General features: G+C 42.6%; 1 protein-coding gene across 5 annotated transcripts in view; it reads left to right on the top strand.

The window, feature by feature from the left end:
* The window catches only part of LOC144471342 (pleckstrin homology domain-containing family G member 5), an 84,800-nt gene that overhangs the window by 33,597 nt on the left and 30,630 nt on the right, over positions 1–20,573 (top strand). For all 5 annotated transcript variants that reach the window (XM_078183292.1, XM_078183295.1, XM_078183294.1 and 2 more), the window contains exon 2: positions 12,047–12,301. In XM_078183292.1, coding sequence (XP_078039418.1) covers positions 12,047–12,301 — 255 coding nt within the window. The remainder of the gene's footprint in view (positions 1–12,046; positions 12,302–20,573) is intronic.

Here is a 20,573-nt window from a genome sequence, read left to right as displayed (position 1 = left end):
AAACAACAGAAGTTAACACATTAACAATAGAATTGAATTTCAATTAACTTCCTCTCAATTCCATGTATCGAAAACAACCCCAGGCAACCAGGCTTTTAATAGTCTTCAAAATCATCTATCTCAAACAGTTAAAATCGTATTCAGCTCGACTTGCGAACGGCTTATTCCATTATCCTTGGCAATTCGGCGAACGATCTCCAATGGACGACCGAAAACTGGAACACTGGCGTGTATCGGGCAGCGTATCTATCGACGGCCGTATCGTGGAAGAGAAACGGCGGCGCGAGCAAAAAAAAAAAAAGGAAAAAAGAAAAAATTGAAACAACGAGAGAAATGCTCGCTGTCAGTGCGTCCCGATTGGATCGCCGCCGAAATCAACGAGGTAACGCGGATGAAAAAGGGAACGAGGACGGGAAAAAAAAGAGGGGGAGCGCGGACCTTAATACATCATGCCAGGGATCGAACATACATTGACGGTGGCCCGGGCGCGTGTCACGGCCCTGAATCGCCGCGAAACTCGTGTCCGCGTTGCTTGATAAATGGACGGCCACCCCCGCAGGACCCGTCCAATGAAATAAATAAATAGAAAGGAGAGGCCGGGCTCCCGATAACCGCGGCCATCCCGCAGAGAATCCACTCTCCTCCCGGAGCACCCCGCGACCCGCGTCCACCCCCGCTGTTATCTCCCATTAACCGAGATAATTGTCGGCGCCCCCCATAATTCATCCCGTTCGCGCGACATTTTTATTCATTTTTATTCGCAACCCCGATACGTCTCGCGGTTCATTCTGTAAGTCGTGGCACTGCAACTGTTAGCACTTCGTATATAATATTCCTTATGGCACGGACGTACCTAGCCGGCTATTTTTGAGGTTAGGATTTTCGATTAACAGTTGGTATTTTGGCGGTCGAAGAAGTTTCGTGACTCTCGACGGCGAGGTAAAGGAGAGGGGGAAGTGTTTCGTCCTAGGCCCGCTATAGGATCGTCAGTAAGGCTAATCTAGCTCTCCCTGCCTTAGACACAGGGATAAGGGCAAGTAAATGGCAATTTTACATCTTAGAAGAATAATACTTCTCCTACGATCTAGTTTAAAATATTTATAAAACATATACATAAATTTTGCACAGTTTAGAGTAATTCTAGAGCAACTGTCAACAAAACTATACTCATTGTGATCGATAAAACGCACAACAAAATTTATCTTCAAAATAAATTGACGCAGCTAAGTGGTTAATATTCGGACACCATTACATTTGAGAAATATTTATTCGGTATCTTTACTGTTTGTTGAATTAATGAATTTATAGTTTTCTAATAAGTCAGAACACTTACTTTAGATTCTACAAATATAATTTAATATATTAATATTATAATATTTTAAATATATATATATATTTCTTTCTTCTCTTGCGTCCGGAGGATCATTCGGTTCTGTCTTTTTCATAGTGTAACAGGGTGTAGCGCATGTACGACGAGGTAGTCGACGAGTGTTGGAAATAAATCGGTAATAATTGAGGACTCGTTCTATCAATTTCCATATAAACCCCTCGATTCATTTCTGCCGCGTACATTCGTGCCGGATAAATTTATAATCCATAAGGGCCGGGGAAGAAAAGGGCGCACGTCGATCTGCGTTTCGACTGCCGCTTAGCCCTTTCGCTCGCACTTTAATCGACCGTTGGGGCGCAGCGCGAATTTGCGCGAGATCAACGGGTATGCAAATTAAATGGCGGGGAGGAAAGGTCGTGTTTTCACCTTTTATTCGTGCGTAATTGCTCTTTGAAATTCTCCACTTTATATAACGGAGCACGGGGGATTTTTTCAATTAAATTACTGTGTCCCGAGCTTCGAAAGTCGTATTGCGGTTTATATTTCGGCTTCTCGTTCGAGATTAAGTAGACTCTTTTGTTCGAAGGTTTATTCTCGTAGGGTTTCATTTTCCGTGTCTTGGCTATGTGTTTAAATGAATGTACGGTGTTTAATTAATTTGTAATATATAATTGACTTATTGTGGTAGGATTTATTTTACGGCTAGGTTCATTAGATTTGTTGTTAGTAAATTAGGTAAAAGGTTTATGTTTAATATGCGGTTAAATATTATTATAATATTATTATGTAATTATGTAGGATATTTATATGATATTGCTATATATTTACGAATATATCATCATGATGGTATTATATATTTACATATACATTATCATAATATTATATATTACATCGATATAAATGTTTAAACAATCTTTAAACAACAATGATTAACTTTGAATCTCTCTAATCAATTAAATCTTCAAACACTTTTAAATCTTTTAATAATATTTTTGGGTTGTATATAGCGCAACAACTGAACTATTAATATCACTTACATTGTGTCTGATCAATGCTTGGCGTTGCTACTTGCTTCTCTTAGAAACGAAAAAACTGCTAATACTCTTTGTGGACAATAAAACTTTCCTGAGACGATTTTAAAAGAACAAAAATTAAGTAAAAATAATTTGCATCTGTCTATAATGTCATTACATTGAAACTGGTATAACAACATTGCAAAATGAATCTCATAACTCCTTGAATTGCTAATATCAATGAAACAGTAGTTACAGTTTGTCTAACCAGTGCTTGACGTTGCTCCTCGCTTCCCTTAGAAAATTGTCTACATAAAAAAAACCCATAAAGTGACAATCGCAAAAGAATAAAATTTAAACGAAACTAAATTGCATCTCTCAATAATATCACTGCGTTTAAAATAGTACAATAATATCAATAAAACAATAGTTACAGGTTGTCTAACCAGTGCTTGACGTTGCTCCTCGCTTCTCTTAGAAAATTCCCTACATAAAGAAATCCCTTAACTCAATAATCTCAAAAGAGAAAAACGTAAACAAAACTAAATCTCATCTCTCAATAATATCACTGCGTCATGATAACGTTAATATCGTATTATAACGTTGCGAAATCGACCTCGCAAATCCCTGAACCGCTAATACCAATGAAACACTAGTTACAGTCGGTCTGACCAGTGCTCGACGTTTACTCCTCGCTTCCCTAGTAAAATACAAAACAATCGGCCGGTTCGCAGCGCGTCGCTGTTTCCGAAAACAAGTTCGTAACCGTTTCGCGAGATGCATCGCCCGTGAATACACACCTATCGCTGACATGCCCGACCAATCCCCGCTGTTTCGACCTTTCGCCGAGCACTGGCAACATATTGGAAAACTGTTTATCGCTCGCCCCTCCCGCGCCGCGTCGTCGAAAGCGGGGAACGGCGAATGGCGCGCTACTTCCGGTCGCTTCGTTTACCGAATATCGTAAGTAAAAGTTTTTTTTTCAAATTGATTCACGGCACAATGGCCGGCTAACGAATTGTCAGCCGCAGGTAGCCGCGACTGCGTCGAAATAAATCGTTTGGCTTGGTCCATTGAATTACCGGAAAATGCGCGCGTATTCTCGCCGTGGAGGATTCCGCGAGCGCGTAAATCACTGGCGCGGGGGAGGAAAAAAATATCCGGAACGTAAAGAACCGTTTCGATAAACAGCGCGGACCGATTTGCCGGTTCTTTCTTCGCTCGTTTCTTTTTCCACTGAACGGGCGATCCGACTGCGAATAGCTGCGCGCGGGAAGAGTATCTATATATATATATATATCGATTCGGTGGTTTGCGAGCAGGTGAGCTGCCAGTGTATAAATAAAAATGCCCCGTCGAATGGAAAACTGTGTTCAATTTATGTCGGAGCACGTAAATATTTCGGGACCACGCATATAAAAACCGTCGCGGCGCTCCTCTCCCCGGGGAACCGCTCAATATGGAATTGCTCGATCGCGAAACGTTGCCAGCACCGTTCCCGGTTAGCTTGAAAGCGGGGATCGTGTGCGTGCTCTATTATCCAACGGCATGAAATTATGGTTTTCCGTCTGCCGAAACGTCTCCACCCGTAAAATACCGTACGTCGCGCCGTTTCTCAGAAATATAGAAAGGGCTAATCAATAATACAGGGACGGTGAAAAATCATGGCTTATTACATATAATACATGGCTTACAGAGGATTATTCTACACGGGGAAGTAAGTCGAAGAGTGAGAGAGAGAGAGAGAGAGCAATGTTTTTTCAACAGAAACTACGTTTACGACAAAAATTTGTTTAATGCCGGGTTTAGTGGAAGTGGATGGTCAGACGAGCCATTTGATTTCTATTTAATATTATTAATTTATTCTCGAATAATGTGTAATAGAGTAAAATAGAACAGAGTTGAGTGGAATAGATTGGAATAATATAGAACAGAGTCGATTAGAGTGTAACAGAGTAAAATAGAGTATAATATAGTGAAATAGAATTGAATAGAGTAGAGTAGATTAGAGTAGAAAGAGTGTATCAGAGTAGAATAGAGAAGAATGCAGTGAAATAGAGTATAATACAGTGGACTAGAGTGAAATGGAGTTGAATAGAGTGGAATAGAAGGAAATAGCTTGGAATTACACTAAATAGAGTAGAATAGAGCGGAATGCAGTGAAATAGAGTATAATAGAGTGGACTAGAGTGAAATGGAGTTGAATAGAGTGGAATAGAAGGAAATAGCTTGGAATTACACTAAATAGAGTAGAATAGAGCGGAATGCAGTGAAATAGAGTATAATAGAGTGGACTAGAGTGAAATGGAGTTGAATAGAGTCGAATAGAAGGAAATAGCTTGGAATTACACTAAATAGAGTAGAATATACTGCAAAATAGGCTACAACAAACTGGAATAGATTGTAACGCACATATCCCATCTTGATTAAATGATTATGTACCGTTGTTCTGGGAATGTTAATAGCAACTACTATTTCGCGCACACTATATCGTGGGTTTTCATTGAGCACACTCTCGTGATCATACATAGCGCGACGTGGAAAGAAGTTACGGAACCTCCTAATACTAGAGAGTGCTATAACACTACAGAGTACTATATCCAAACGTCGCTCGCATGTTCCAAACACCGCGATGCAGAACAAATGGCTCGTACACGTTCAGAAATTCCGAGAAGATTTGAAAGGATCTCCAGAATTCTGCCACGCGCGAATGTAACCAGATTTCATTTTAACAAATATTGATGCTCGACGAGATGCATCGTTTTCCAGGCATCGGGGCGACGGGGTCGCGAGGGGGCCGCGAGCGGCCGAATTCTCGAGGCAGCAGGAATTGAAGGGGGAACGTAGCCGCGACGGTATTGATTCCGAAATCTATCCGGCAACAGACGAGTCTCTTTTGCCGAGCCTAACATGGATATCGATGCCGCGCCGTGCGCGTCAGCCTCGCAGATCCGATTAACCAACACCGTTCCGCGTCCCCTAATTCTCGGATGCGTGAATCTCAAACAGGCTCTCTCGCCAGCTGGCTCAAACGGAGCCGCTCTTCCAAGAGCCTGCTCGAGAGAAAGTTTATCGACGATGCTCGCGGAAATACATTTTGTAGCCAGCCGGTTCGCAATCCAGTTCGCGGGGGCCGCGTTCGGTGCGCAAGCAGAGTACACCGATACGCCGATCGGACGCCGATGGAAAATGTTCGCGGCTGTTTCGACGCGAGCCTCGATCAGCCCCACTCGACCTATATTATTCGCAAAGTGCAGAAATGACTGATTAATTGCCTACGGCCTCGCGAAAATGTTAGCCGAGCTTCCACGAGACCGAGACCGAGACCGAGACCGACGCGCCAACGCTTCCAAGCTTCACGCTGTGAAGAGCTTCCGCGCGGCTGGCGACGATGTAAGAGTTTCCCGGGGAGAAAGGATTGCGCGCGTCTTCCATGCTTTTACGTCTCTTGACTCGAGAATATTTTACACGCTCGGCCATGTTCGGTGGGTCTTCCACTCGAGAGCTGTACCGGGGTGAAATACGAGGACGCCGCGGCGGGAAATTTTTCTCCGCGCGAACGCCGCCATTGGTCGGCACTCGCCTGATTTATCAGGAGACGGCCGGCCGCGGACAGTAACTAACGCACTCCGGCTACGCCGTGATCACGGGATTAATTTATCGCAAATCTGACGTACTCGCCCGAAGAATTTCTCTCGCTCTACTGAAAAATTGGCCGCGACGTTTAACAACACTCCGCCCGGACGAGCGCCCATGCATTTTTCACCGGCTGCTCTAAATACACAGCTTAACGTCGCTCCCGGCTTTCGCGCGCCGCTCGTGAACACTGGAACTTCATTACGCCGCGCTAATATCCTCGTTATCGTCCTTACTAGTCTCCCGACACCGCCTTGTAGCTCATTTGTCCGACGATATGCTCCTGTGCTGATGCAGACGATATATGTCTGGCTAGTCGCTGCGTCGTGCTACTGTGCAGGATAAAAATCTTCTGCTACGTTAGGATCATCCTACTTGATTGGATACTTTATACTATTATTCTATACTACTTGATTGGATACTTTGTACTATTATTCTATACTACTTGATTGGATACTTTGTACTATTATTCTATACTACTTGATTGGATACTTTATACTATTATTCTATACTACTTGATTGGATACTTTATACTATTATTCTATACTACATGATTGGATACTTTATGCTATTATTATATACTACTTGATTGGATACTTTGTACTATTATTCTATACTACTTGATTGGATACTTTATACTATTATTCTATACTCCTTGATTGGATACTTTATACTATTATTCTATACTACTTGATTGGATACTTTATACTATTATTCTATACTACTTGATTAAATACTTTGTACTATTGTTCCGTACTACTTGATTGGATACTTTGAACTGTTGTTTCGTATCACTTGACTACATAATTTGTACTATTGTTTCGTACTACTTAGTTACATACTTCCTGTTATTGTTCTCTAGTTAGTTTATTAATATCAGACACAATGAGTCCCAAATTAATTTACCCGGTTTGCTTTGTGACAATGAGAATTTATTTATATTAAGTCAAGTCGGTGAAAGTAACTTCTTTTTAGTATTTAGTTTGCTATCTTTATTTACCATTTGACTTTTTTATTCATCAGTTCGCTTTTTAGTTTTATTGAATTAATAATTTTAATTACCAATTCGTTCTTTTATTTGTCAGCCTATTTACTTTTCCGTCTTTTCTTATTTTATCTATTTGAGAAGCTGGTAAAAGAAAAAACTCGTTTGCCCCGGTGACTCGTAGTGGATAGACACAAACAATAGACTCTGCCTAGCTGCGCCAGAAGTTATTTATGACTCCGGCTAATATCCTCCGCCATTAGCGCGAACGCCCGCCCGATTAGACGCTAACCGGTGCTACTTTCCCGATTAGAGGATCCAGTGTCTTCGACCAAGGGCCAGGAATGCAGCTCGCGCGCCTCTTGTACAATTACATGCCGGTCCCACGCCACTTGTTTCGCCACATTCTCGCGGCACACTTGTCCGACCAGGCAGCGGCCTGTACCACTTGACCGATCGAGTGGGACGCGTTCTACTCGCCGCGGCCCGCCGACCAGCCGCCGCTCGGCTGACTTATCGTGGTCCTAAAATTTTAAACTGCGGCCGCTTTTTCATTCTGAAAAATTGTCCGAACGGGCAGCGTTGTAAATCCCCCCCGGCCTCGGTTTTCAACCAATAACGCGCGAGGTATTGACTCGAAATTTATCGTACGCGTATTTTATCATCGTCACTCGCACGAGTCGCGCCCCTCGACCGGATAAAAATAAACAGAGAATCGCGCGCGCGGAATTATCTACGCCCTGGTAACGGAACGCATTATTCCGAGTGTCGTTCGGTCCGCGTCGCTCTCGATTTTCATTTCGCCACATTTCCTCCCGGCGCGTCCCACGACCGGGAAAGCCCCCGGCGCCCTTTGATAGATGCGAGCCCGTTTTTATTTCCCTTCGCATCCGGTCCGCCTGACCGCGTTCCCTCCTTTCTGGACCGCGAGTTCCAATATTTCCAATAAGCATGGGACGTCTTAAAGATGTCCCATTTTATGTACAGTTTAGATCGGGATCGTTTCACGTCGTAAAATAGATGTCTTTTAGACGTCTTATTTCAGGCGATTACAGGACGTCCACAATTTGGAATGGCTGAATTTTATTCAAAATCTTTTCTAATACCTTTATTGGTTTGAATTGATTTTATAGATTCGGAAATTGTTAATAAAGTTTGACACTTTTAATTAGTTATGTACGTATAGTTTTGCTAATTTATTAAGATTTAATCTTTATGTTTGAACATACAGAACGATCTTTTCTTTTTACATATTCACGGTGCCGTAATATATGCAGTTTTCCACTAAGTCTTTCCGAACACGTTATATTCCGCTGACGGACGGTCCACCGTCACAATACGACATTTATATCGCGCGGGATCTACAGCGTTTCAATTTGTTGCGCGACCAATCAGTTTCAGCGATATACATAACCGAATTCCATCGTCCATTATCGATATTGACGATATAAAACTGTATCGTTTATACGCCGATAACGCATCGGCGTTAATCAATGCGCGCCACCGCTGAACATTTTACAAGTCCAAACTTTCCCCCGCAATCGGATAATGAACAGGTTGAAAACGCTCGCGGCGCGAATCGAAAGAGGCTTCGACCGCGATCGGGGCTCACGATTTCTCGAGTTCCTGACGGAACGTCGATAACGTGCCGGGATCGGTATCGTGACGGCGTCCATTTTGAAATTGAAAACGACTCGTGGTATCCGCAGTTTCCAGTCGAACGGAGGCGATGACGATGCACAACGGTGCAAAACCATTAGCATCTTCCCGGTGCACTCTGAGAGCGGGATCCAGAAATTCAGTGACATTCCGTTGAAACTGAACTGTTCCAATTCGATAATTAAACAATTTTGTACTTTCCGAACAAGAAAATTTGTATTTCTTTGCAAAGGTGTATGTAACTTTAGAATTGAAGTGATTAATGAGATTGAATAAATAGTTTAGTTATAAAGAACGTTTAAAGATGGGCATTGTTATATACGAAAATGCTTACGTTTCTCTTGATGTTAAGGTTATTGTCTTTCATATTTTTTAATTACAAATTCTACCCATTATTAGTTATTACTAAGTGTATTATATTACTTAACAGGTAATACTGAATTATATGCATATTAATTTATAAAATTTGTTTATATTTGACAGAAGATAAGTCTCAATAAATCTCAATAAAGAATAATAATAATAATAATAAACATTTTTCGCGAGCATTACGTCGCGATAACTCCATCGCGGATCGAAAGTTCTAACGCAGAACGCCGCCGAGTTCCTCGATCCAGCCCCCATTGTCCGAAGTCGTCTCCTCGAAACGGCGGGAGAGTCGGATCGATCGATCGAACAACAGGCCTCGATCCCGCGTTAACCCGATCCCCGCAATCTGCGGCGGAACGAGCCGGATGAATAAAAAAAACCAGGGAAAAGCGGCCGGTGACAACGTGGGCGAGCGTTACAGCTGGATCGCGATAACGAAGGGTCTCGAGAGGGATGATCGATACTGGTAAACCGGTCGATCGTCGCTGACCCAGTTCCGCGACACGAAATTCCGCGGAACACACGAATACATTTTTCACCGTGTCTGTCCCCCCCCACCCCAGCCCCGCCGTCACCGTCGCCGCCCGTCGGAACGCCTAATTGCGAAACAATTTTTCAGTTAGCCTGGTTTAAGCGCGACTCGAGCGCGTCCTGGGCCGGTTTCGAAATTTTGCTGGCGGACTCCTCTCTTGACCTCGTTCGATCCTATCGCCGTTCCGCGACACTCTTAACTACGTTTTAATGGAGAACCGACGACGACGTCGACGGTGTTGCACCTGGCCCGATCGACTACGTTCCATTCGTTTAATGAGACAACATCTCTTGTCTCATTAGAGTAATGCGCATTCCGTTTACTGCGCCCATGGAAAAATTGATGCGCAGCGACCGGTTATTTGCGATGTCCGACGTACGCGGATTTAGTCTATTCGAGCGATTTTCGTCTTCTTAATCCTTTGGCTACGGCAGACTTTGGCACGGCCGTAGTTTTTTCGTTAGGCATGCATTTCTGAGGAAGTGTATTGAAATATACAAAATATTGAATTCTATTACATCGAACCAATATTACTTGTAGCGAACAATAATTTTAAGCTTTTCATTACAATGTATAACATAAATATTACACAATATATGATTAATCAAATTTAATAATAAATGGGGGCGAAATTTGATCTTGACGCCTATTGGCGTCTACAGTACCGGGAAGCCAACATGTTTCGGACGCCAATAGGCGCCGACAGTAGTCAAAGGGTTAAGGACACAGATGTTTGTTTTAAATTCTTATGGAAAGTTGGGGCGATGCGTGAATTAACACTTTGGCTACTGTGACCCCGCTTATAGGCGCTTAGAAATTATGCGATCGTAACACTGAGAACGCCTATATAGGCGTCCTGATAATTTTATCGATAATTATTCCGATAGATCTTGCAGTATCGTAAATGCAAGGTGATTGTTGGATTATAAGAACAATGTTGCTTTTGAGACAATGGAGGGACCAAGACGGTTTTCGTTTATTGTAATTGAGCGTCAATTACTGCCGTATGGTTAGGCCGGTGCGTGTCAAAGTCTGCCGTAGTCAAGGGGTTAAGCTTGTTTGACTTTTTAATTTGTTCTTCGGATTAATGATACCGAGAAAATGGATTCTAGCTGTCGCGTCGCAGAATTAACTGTTCTACTCGGTCTGTTTCTGGTGCGCAATTGCATCGGGGTTCGATTATAATAGATTCTGTAGATTGTCTAACTATGTATAGGCTGATTCTACTTGACCATCGATGTAATAATGACGTCCTCTTGCAATCATGGCGAGTAATATGTCTTGATGATATAGGACAATCGATGAGCAATCGGTTTACGTTCGTGTCTGATCAAGTGGTAACTTATTCCACTTGCAAAATTATAAAGGGTATCGTAAGAATTTTTAACAATCTGAAAATAGGAGTTGCCTGAGATTATTGCAAGAATCTCTTGCTTTTTAAACAATTTCTTTCGAGGCATTGCTGGCGAGTTATTAACAGAAAATATTGACCAATAAGAAGTTGAATACTCTGTGGAATTATTAAGCTTATTTTTAAAAATGTCTTTATAATGCATTTAGTTATGAGGTTGATAAATATGTGGATTTTTAAGCCTGGAACCATCTTGAGGGTTTGCCAGAAACTCCATAACAATTTTTCAATTGTCTGCGAACGTGTAAATAAATATTAAAACATTGACGTTTTTAAACTAATACTTCATATTTTTTGTTTTGAAACTAGTAAGTAATATTTTATAATGAGATGAATAATAGTAATATTAACAATAATATTTTCTAATTATTTTAAATAATATTCTATAACATAAATAATTTTACTAAGGTTCTATTTTTAGTTCCTCTTAATTCCATAATGACACTTAAACTAATCAATGAACGAAGATCTATGGTTAAAGCTCAACCACGTTAACCATGATCAAACATATTAACAATAATATTCACCAATTGACTTTAAACAATAATCTATAACATAAATAACATTACCGACATTTCGTTTCGAATCCCTCTTAACCCCATCACGTCAGCCTCATCAAAAACTGGTCAAAGACTCTACAGTTAACAATCAAGCGCGTACTTTTGTCAGCGTTGACATTGTCCTGGCCCGACTGCATCCCGAATCATTCTACTTGTCCAGCGGCACAACAGACTCCTCCGACAATAGGAGCAGCCATTATAAATGTCCGTCTGCCCGACTACGCGCGGACTTATTCTACTCGTTCGTAGCCGTGCACCGTGCCCGTCTAACTGGATAAGGATCTCCTCCTCTGACAATTCATTGTTACATTCCTCTTGACCTATACGTCCGCGCATATAAGGAACATTCCACTGTTCCGCGACGGCATACAGCAAAGCTCTCAGGACACGCCGCCAAGAGTCGGTAACTTATTAGACCGGTTGACACATTTTTCCGTGACCTCTCCACTCGGCGGTCTAATTTCTTTCATCCCTCGGTTGTCAACGATGCAACGCATCCTCCGGTTGTTTCTACGACGGTAAACTTGAACGCGGGTTTGTTCGGTTCGCAGGTGCGTTCGAGGTCGTTGACCCAACTGGACGCTCTAGGCAGCAGCATGCTGGACACGGGGGAGCACGATCTGGAGAGCGGCCCCGCCGCGCAACAGCAACCCCATCAACTTCACCAGCATTATCAACCGCAGCAGCAGCAACAACAACAGCACCCCCAAAGCGTGGAAAATAATCCTCGCTTCCTGGTGCCCGGCGCAACGCCTACAGAGAGCACCCACCAGAACCGCGCCAGACACAAACTGTCGCGGTCGCAGGTTAGTGAATTAACCAACGGTTATTAATTACCGCTCTTAACGAACAAGAAAAGAGGCTCTGCCGCGTGTGTGTTTCTTTTTTTTTTTCTTGCCTCGCTCGACCCGATTCCGCGATTGTCCTGTACGGAATAGCGTAACACGACTAGCAGCGTTTTGGCCGCGGCACAATGGAGCATAAAAGACAAAGGAAGTCTGTTCTAATTCGCGGTCGAACAATTAAAAGCTGGCCTAATTTTAGTGGCAACGACGGGTTACGTAACCTGTGGCTACATTCCGTCCCGGTTGTTGTCGGATCAATAACAGCAAACGATCCTGTACGTGCCGGCGAAGAAATTAATCTTGCCGGCCGACTATGAGGATGCCCTATACCACTGGCAAAGAAAGTGGAGCAACCAAACGAAACTTCGGCCGGAATCGATCCCCCCACCTCTCCCCCATTCGCCGAGTGAATTAATGAAATACGGGGGATCGTTTTCCACTTCGTTCGCGAACTTGCCGTCGAGAATCGTCCGCATTTATAATTCCGCGACGACACCCGCGGAAACTTTCCCGCTACAACGGAATTCCCGAGACGAGCCGTGATATCAAACGCGACGCGAGACGGGACCCCCCCCCCCCCGACCTGATCGCGGCGAGATTTTTGAACCGAATAAATTTTCTCCGACTTTTTAACGATTGTTTAAGGTACCTTTAAAGTTTGAAGACGGTGATTACACGGGATTGTTGTTTAATAAAATTTCCAAAGATTCTCTTCTCAAGCGAGAGTGCTGTCGCACTTCCTTTCGTTGCGTCGAGTTTTTTTATCCCCATCGCAACGAAATTTTTGAACCGAATAAATTTTCCCGCACTCTTTAACGATTGTTTAAACTATCTATAAAGTTTAAAAACGCTGCTTTCACGCGATTGTTATTTAAAAAATTTTCAAATATTCTTTTCCCAAGCGTGAATACTATCGCACCCCGTCGCACATTTAATGCGACAAAATTGTAACCAATTATTATTTTCGAGCGCAATAAATTTTCGGTATATTATTTACGGCTTGGCAAAGCCGGCTCGAAAGTTTCAAGAGGATACGCCGTTTAGTCGCGACTCGGTGAATTCTCAAAGGCCCGTCCGTCGATTATTGAAACAGAGTGATGCGGTTGCAGGGACAGATTCGGTTCTTCGGTTAGGAATTCGATCCGTACGGATTGTTTAAACGAGTTTCCTGGCTCCGGCGGTCCGGTTAGTCGAAAGCTTTCGCGGGTGGATCTTCAGGCTGGGCCGAGGAATTACGAGGGAAAACTACCCTCGCGTGGAACGCCGTCGGAGTGGCAGGTGTTTGGCGACGATTGGTCGCTTAGCAATTCAAATGGCAGTTTCTAGGGATGCGGCCGCGAGACGGAGCACTCGTTACCCCCGCGGCCTCGGGTCCGATGTAAATGAGACAATAAAATGTCTGGGGCGCAGCGCGTCGCTCGCCGTGACCCAGGTAATACCGACGATTACGAGACATTTACGTCCGCGCTCGGGTGTCTCGGTGCCGTCTCTCCCGTCCAAATTAATTACCGTCGGAGCTCCGCCCTGCCGGGACCCCTTAATTTTTCTACCAAGGGGTCGCTTGATTTCGTTTACCGCCCCCGTTACTTTTAATTTTCCCTTCTTGGACGCTTGATTACCGCCATCGGACCCTCAGTGGGGTGACAACTGACGCGGCGAAGAGGGAAATACCGAGACGCGCGTGTCAGAAGGAATAAAACTACTTTTGAAACTGTGGGGTAGCGTGTCGTTGAACTATGTACAGTGATTGATCATTTCTCTAAGGAATTGGTGAAAGTTTGGTTCACCAAGATTATATAAGTCGTGAATATTATATTCACTATGTAATATTATATTCTTAGCGAATATTATATTCACTATGTAATATTATACAATTAGCGAATATTATATTCACTATGTAATATTATATAATTAGCGAATATTATATTCACTATGTAATATTATATAATTAGCGAATATTATATTCACTATGTAATATTATGTATATCTGCTAATAATTAATGATTCTAACATCTCTTTTTGTGTTTTATAAAAATTCTGAAGTTTTCTATTATTCCTTAGATCTTTTCGAAGTAATAATAGCAATTATTATTACTCAACTTTAAGGATAAATAATTCCTTCTCATCGATTCTGTAATATTCATGCTTAAACTATCGATCACTGTATACGCTGCTCTAAAAATCACTTAACGACTCTTTAAAAATCTGTTTAATAACAGACACATTGTCTGACCATTGCTAACCCAGTTCCACTTGCCAATAAATTCGAAATACAATCGAACACGCGCGATTTCGCAGAAAATTTTCCAACCTTAGAAAATCAAGGCAACTGAATTGTTACACCTATTAAAGCTCGCCCCATGCGTCTGACCAATAACGATCCTTTCCACTTACCCCCCATCCTGCAATAAACGTCGAATAAACTAGTTACTACGTCGCGCAAACTCCCGATTTTACAATTTCCAACATCTCCAGACACCGGGCGCGCGCACATTCAGGGGACCTTGAGCCCCTGCACGTTTTCGCAATAAGCTGTAACTGTTTTCTCGCGTAGGCGTAGAGCTCGGCGGTTTATTGCCCAAGGAATTGGAAAAGCGGATTATCATGGCTGGCTGTAGCTCCCGCTCGCGGAGTGGTCGTCCTCTTTATTTAAATAAAGGGAGCCCGGCCGATTCTTCCGCCGTCAGTTTCGATAACAAGATCCGCCGTTCCGTCTCGCGGCTAAAGAGATGCCGGCGTTCTCTCGCCGCGGCGAAATCCGGCATCGAACGCGGGAAGCTTCTTGCGTCTTGCTGTGAGACAGGGAGAGCATGATAGAGAAGACAGAGAAAGAGAGAGGGCGCACGGGGAGAGAAATAGAAAAAGAGAGATTTTACTCTGTTCCACTCTATTATATTCTATTTCACTGTATTCCGCTCTATTCTACTCTGATACACTCTATTCTACTCTAATCTACTCTACTCTATATCATGCAATTCAACTCTATGGCAAGCAATTCTACTCTAGTCCGCTCTATTCAACTCTATTTCACTCTATTATACTCTGTCTTACTCTGTTACACTCTAATCGACTCTGTTCTATATTATTCCACTCTACTTTGCCCTATTCTACTCTATTACACTCTATTCAACTCTGTTCTATATTATTCCACTCTATTCTATATTATTCCACGCTATTCTACTCGACTCTATATTGTATTCCACTCTATTATACTCTATTCCACGCTATTCGACTCTATTACACGCTATTCCACATTATCCTACTAGAGATCTCTACTAGAGATGGAAGAAGGTAATAGAGCAGAACGTTTCATACATAACACAATAAATCAACCGTAAACAACAAATATCGTCAATTGATTTTGCATAAAGAAAGAAGGAACGTATGGGACATATTAATAGAAAGAAAGAGAGATAAAGAAGCAGAGAGGGAAAGAAAGATGAAGAAACAGAGTGAGAAATAGAAAGAGAAAAACGGAGACAATAAGAGAAAGAAAAAGGAGGAGAGAAATAGAGAAAGATAGAGAGACAGAGAGGTAGAGAGAGTGTGAGAGAGAGAGAGAGACTAGACGTATCCCGTCTAGCGTTCGCTCGTCGCAGAAATCTCGAATCCGTTTCACAGTTGTCCGACGCATTCCTCGGTTCCCGCTACGCCTGGCTTGTGTATCTTGCTGCTATCGACGGAAACTCATAGTTGAATCCTGTGGCTTATTCGCGGGTCAGGTTCCATCGCAGACACAACGCCGTCACTCTCGAATAACCCATTTCTTCACGCAGGCTTCGATGACACGTGTATTTGCATACTTACCGCGCGTACCACGAGCCTCCCCGCATCGGGTTTCGAATTTTGCCTAGGGAAACGAAACACGATTCTCCAACGCGACTTTAACCAATCTATTGTTCAAACATCGAGTTTCGATTCGGTATTTTACTGGAGCGAACGAGATGATGAGGTTTCAAGTTGCTCGAGATCAAAGTTGACCTGCATTTCCAATCGACTTTCGGTCGCGCAGATTGTCGACGGTGCAGAGTTCCGTTGATATCATTAAAGGATATTCGCGAGTTATTTTCTGTAGCTTTCCGAAGAGGTCAATGGCCATGAGCAAGCAGGGAAGAATCGATTCCAGTGCACGAGTGTCCGACCGTGTACTGTCTTGCACTACTTGCTCGAACGTCTTGTCATTATTTCTCTGACTGCATACGGACTTGCACCACTTGTCGGATAAATTACCGTGTAACAAGAATTGTGCGATCATTTCAGTTTTGCTATAGAATTCACTGTCGTTGTGACATAACCTCGACACGAATGCTATAATATTCTACTCGTGTATAAAACAAATATAAAATATTAAAACGTGATATTTCTTTGCACTCGGACTTTCGATGTCCCATATAGTTTAACAAATAAATCTGTCTGTCTCGTCAAGATGTAGATCATTTGTGATCTATAAGCTGGTTCGATGCTTCTGATTTATTTTCAAACGAAATCGAATCGCGTTTGCGAAATGGAGAATCCTCTTATGGTTACTCGAAGACTGTCTCGGCCCTGGAGCGGCATTATTCGACGATAAACAGCCCGGTAGCACGAATTCGTCGTTCCGTAGGATTGTATCTATTATCTCGAATTTACATTCAGATGTTCCGGATGGTCTGAAGGTCGTCCCTGGTACGTTAAAATATCATTCTTCGGAACGGCTCTTCGGGGGAAATGGGATTCGTCGAAATAAAGAGCCTCCTCTCTTTCTTCCTCGTCGTTCAATTTTTTAGCACGGCGAACAGGGGGTCCGCTTGCCGCTTCTCTCTCCCTCTCTTTCTTTCTCTCCCATTCTCTCTAATGGGTACATTCAGATCCGTAGGTAATATTCATGGATTTGTGTACATCTTCGACTGAACCCAATATTCAGCAAAGGTGTCAGAATAATATAACTGATATGAAACAGTGAACAGCAATAAATAGATACAGTGAGCCGCATTAATATTCGGACAGTATCCTATTTGAGAAATTTTACTCCTTACCTTTACTGTTTGTTGAATTAATGAATTTCTGGTTTTTTAATAAGTCAGAACACTTACTTTAGATTCTATAAACATAAGTTTTATTTACATAATTTGTATTAGTTTTATTGTTAATTGATATTAAATAAACTAGTGCTCAATTTTAAGATCGCAAAAATAATCGAACATTCCTTACGCTTTGTAATTTAACCCTTTGCAGTCGAAGTCATTTTTACTGTAAATCTGAAATAATTTTTCTAGTGTACAGCATAGTATAGTGCATGACATTCGTTCTAGCAATTAAAAAGAGTCTATCGGGGTTGAGACGGTGGAGGTGATTCGACAGCCCGACGGCATTGACAATGGCACCCTTTGTACCCCGTGGAAATTACGGGAAACAGACTGTCGAATCCTGTTGACGTCCTGTGCAAGCTCAGGTTACGCTAAATGCCATTGAGAACGGTACGGCCAGGCTGACTTTACCAGGAAAGTCAGCGGATACTCTTCAGCCGTACCAGAGTCGCAAACTAATAAATTTGTCAAATAGATAGTAAAAAGGCTATGAAAAATGGCGTCGACCAAATTAACCGCAGTTTAAACCAAAAGGGAAACATGAGATAGGGCGACCATATACTCGTCGCAACACTCCCTTTTTATGGCTATAGGGAGTAAAAAAGGAGAGGAAGAAATCTGTGATGCCGTCGCGATAACTGTAGCAGGATCTCTCTCTCTCTCTCTCTCTCTCTCTCTCTCTCTCTCTCATGTTTTTTTCTGTATCTCTTTTAACGTCCGGCCGGCGCGGAATTGGAAATACAATTACACGGCGAAACGCCTCCGCCCCTTGGATATTATGTTCCGGTACGATCGAGAGAGCGTGGAACGGCTCCTCCATTCCTCCATTATTAAGTATCGCGGAATTTCATCAAAGAAAGTGCCCCGGAGCCGTCACCGGGAGGTCGGCGAGGCCGATTACAAAAGAGACCGCGGCTCGCTATGCAAATGCCTATCGACGTTGCGGACCGTCTGCGATAACCTGCCACGTCCTGGGAATTATCGGGCCGGGCCGGGCCGGGCCGGAGGAATTGAAACGTTTAAGTCGCCGCCGACTTTCGACGGTTCCAACGGAATTCGATTCTAACGGGAAATCGAGCGTCGGCAGACGCAGACCTCGCCTCTTCCTTCCGTTTTCAATTACGCGAAACACACCGACCAGTATTCTGCCCACCCCGAACCCAACCAACGACCCTGTCCTCCGACCGTTTCGCCGTCTCGAACTACCCTGCGAATGCACCGGACAGCAATTTCATTTTCTAAACCGAGTTTCAGCGCGCTGCTACGACTCAGACCCTCTCGAGAACCACAACCGAGGAGTCTATAAGTTGCAAATCGCCTGCGCAGGCTTGCTGCTCCGATATTCGAATGCACTGATTTGAGATTGTTTAATTCTTTTATCGTGTAATAGTTGAAGATTCGTAGCTTTTTTAAGCGACGCTTTTATGTGAGACGATTACCATGGGAGGTGATTACCATTATTTATAATAAAATTGATTGTGTAGAGGTTTTTTCGAGATTGTGTCGAGGTTATGTATTTATTACGAAATTGCTTGTGTTGAGGTTATGTCGACGTTCTGCCAAGGGTATTTTAAGATTCTATCAATGGTATTTCAATGTATGTCAAAAGTATGTTAGAGATATGTCAAAGTTATGTTAAAGTTGTGTCAAGGTTATATACTTATCACAAAACTGATTATGTCAAAGTTATGTCAAAGTTATATATTTATCACAAAACTGGTTATGTCAAAGTTACGTCAAAGTTACATATTTATCAAAAGATTAGTTATGTGAAGCACGCAATAGTTAACAGTTTAGGAGAATCTAAGAGCGCTACTTCCAAGAATTTATTACAAAGTCGTCGTAAAGAAGTCTATTTTACGTCCATTTTAGGTCTGATCGCCTTACGCCCTAAATGCGGACATTTTTAAAGCGTTTTAAATACGTCCTGATACGGACGTCTTAAAAATGCTTTAAAGACGGCTTAAAGATGTCTTTAAGACCCTTGAAATGTGTCTGCTGAATGCCTTTTTTACGTTTTCAAAGTTCTTTTACCTGAATAGAACAAGTGCTTTTAAATACAACTTTAATATAGACGATGGAAACGGAAGATAGAAATGACGACGTGATTTTCATTCCTACATTTTTCATGCAAATTATTCATTGCCAAAAGCACATCGCGCGCATCTTTTAGACGCCTTAAAGACGATCATAAGTATTTCAGACGTCTAAAAGACGTTTTAAAAACGCAGCTTGATTTAGAACGCGGGATATTTGTAAGCCGTTTCTGAACTACTTCTGGGTTATTTCTATTCTGTTTCTATGTCGTTTTTAAAATCTCGTCACCCAAATATGGGTGACGCTCTTCTTACTCAATATTATATTTATTTTATTTATTTAATTTATGAAAATCCCATTTGTAGCACAGGAGTTTAATGGAATGGACACCGGCAAATACAAAATATATAAAATAAAAGTACTAAAAATTTATACATTATTATATTTGTTGTACATTAATTTATATTTAATGTATAAACTATCGACTTCGGGGCCGGTAAAAAAGTCGAGCGATTCCCGCTGGGCGACGAGTTAAGTAATTTCTAGGCATTTTCTAGTCGTTCTTAAATCATTTCTATGTCATTTTTAAGCAATTTCCACGCCTTTCCTATTTCGTTACCGAATCATTTCACTTGGTCCTTTCCAAGCCGTTTCTGAATAGTTTCTCCGCCGTCCGCAAGACATTCCGATCATCTCAAAGTCTTCGTATCGCCTGCGTAATTTCACGTGCACCATGTGTATCCAACTGCACGTGAAATCGCAGCCTCTAGTTGGCGAATACAGCCGACGCGGTCTTGAAATGGTTGAGCAAAACGAGGTAGAAGGAAGGTAATTAATATCGAGGAACACAGGCTGGCGAAGATCTGCAACGTTGAACAGCAATTCCCAGGAACGAGGCAATTAATAATCCGTATACAGGGTGCGGGGAATTCTCGAAGGGCGACAATTGCTCGCGTGATTTCGAGCGGACGCGTCCCCCCCCGGTCGGACTCGTGTAACACCAGACGGCAAACGTTCTCGGCCGTGTCCGAAACTTAAATCCACCGGAATCGATAATCGCGAGCCGACACCGGCGTGCCCGATATTCGCACGGCATCGATTGCCTTCGTCCGCGGCGCGCGTGTGTGTGC

This window comes from Augochlora pura, chromosome 6 (assembly GCF_028453695.1).
Source record: "Augochlora pura isolate Apur16 chromosome 6, APUR_v2.2.1, whole genome shotgun sequence".
NCBI classification, from domain to species: domain Eukaryota; kingdom Metazoa; phylum Arthropoda; class Insecta; order Hymenoptera; family Halictidae; genus Augochlora; species Augochlora pura.
The sequence above is the reverse complement of the archived record's forward strand: the minus strand, read 5'-3'. Positions and strand labels throughout refer to the sequence as shown.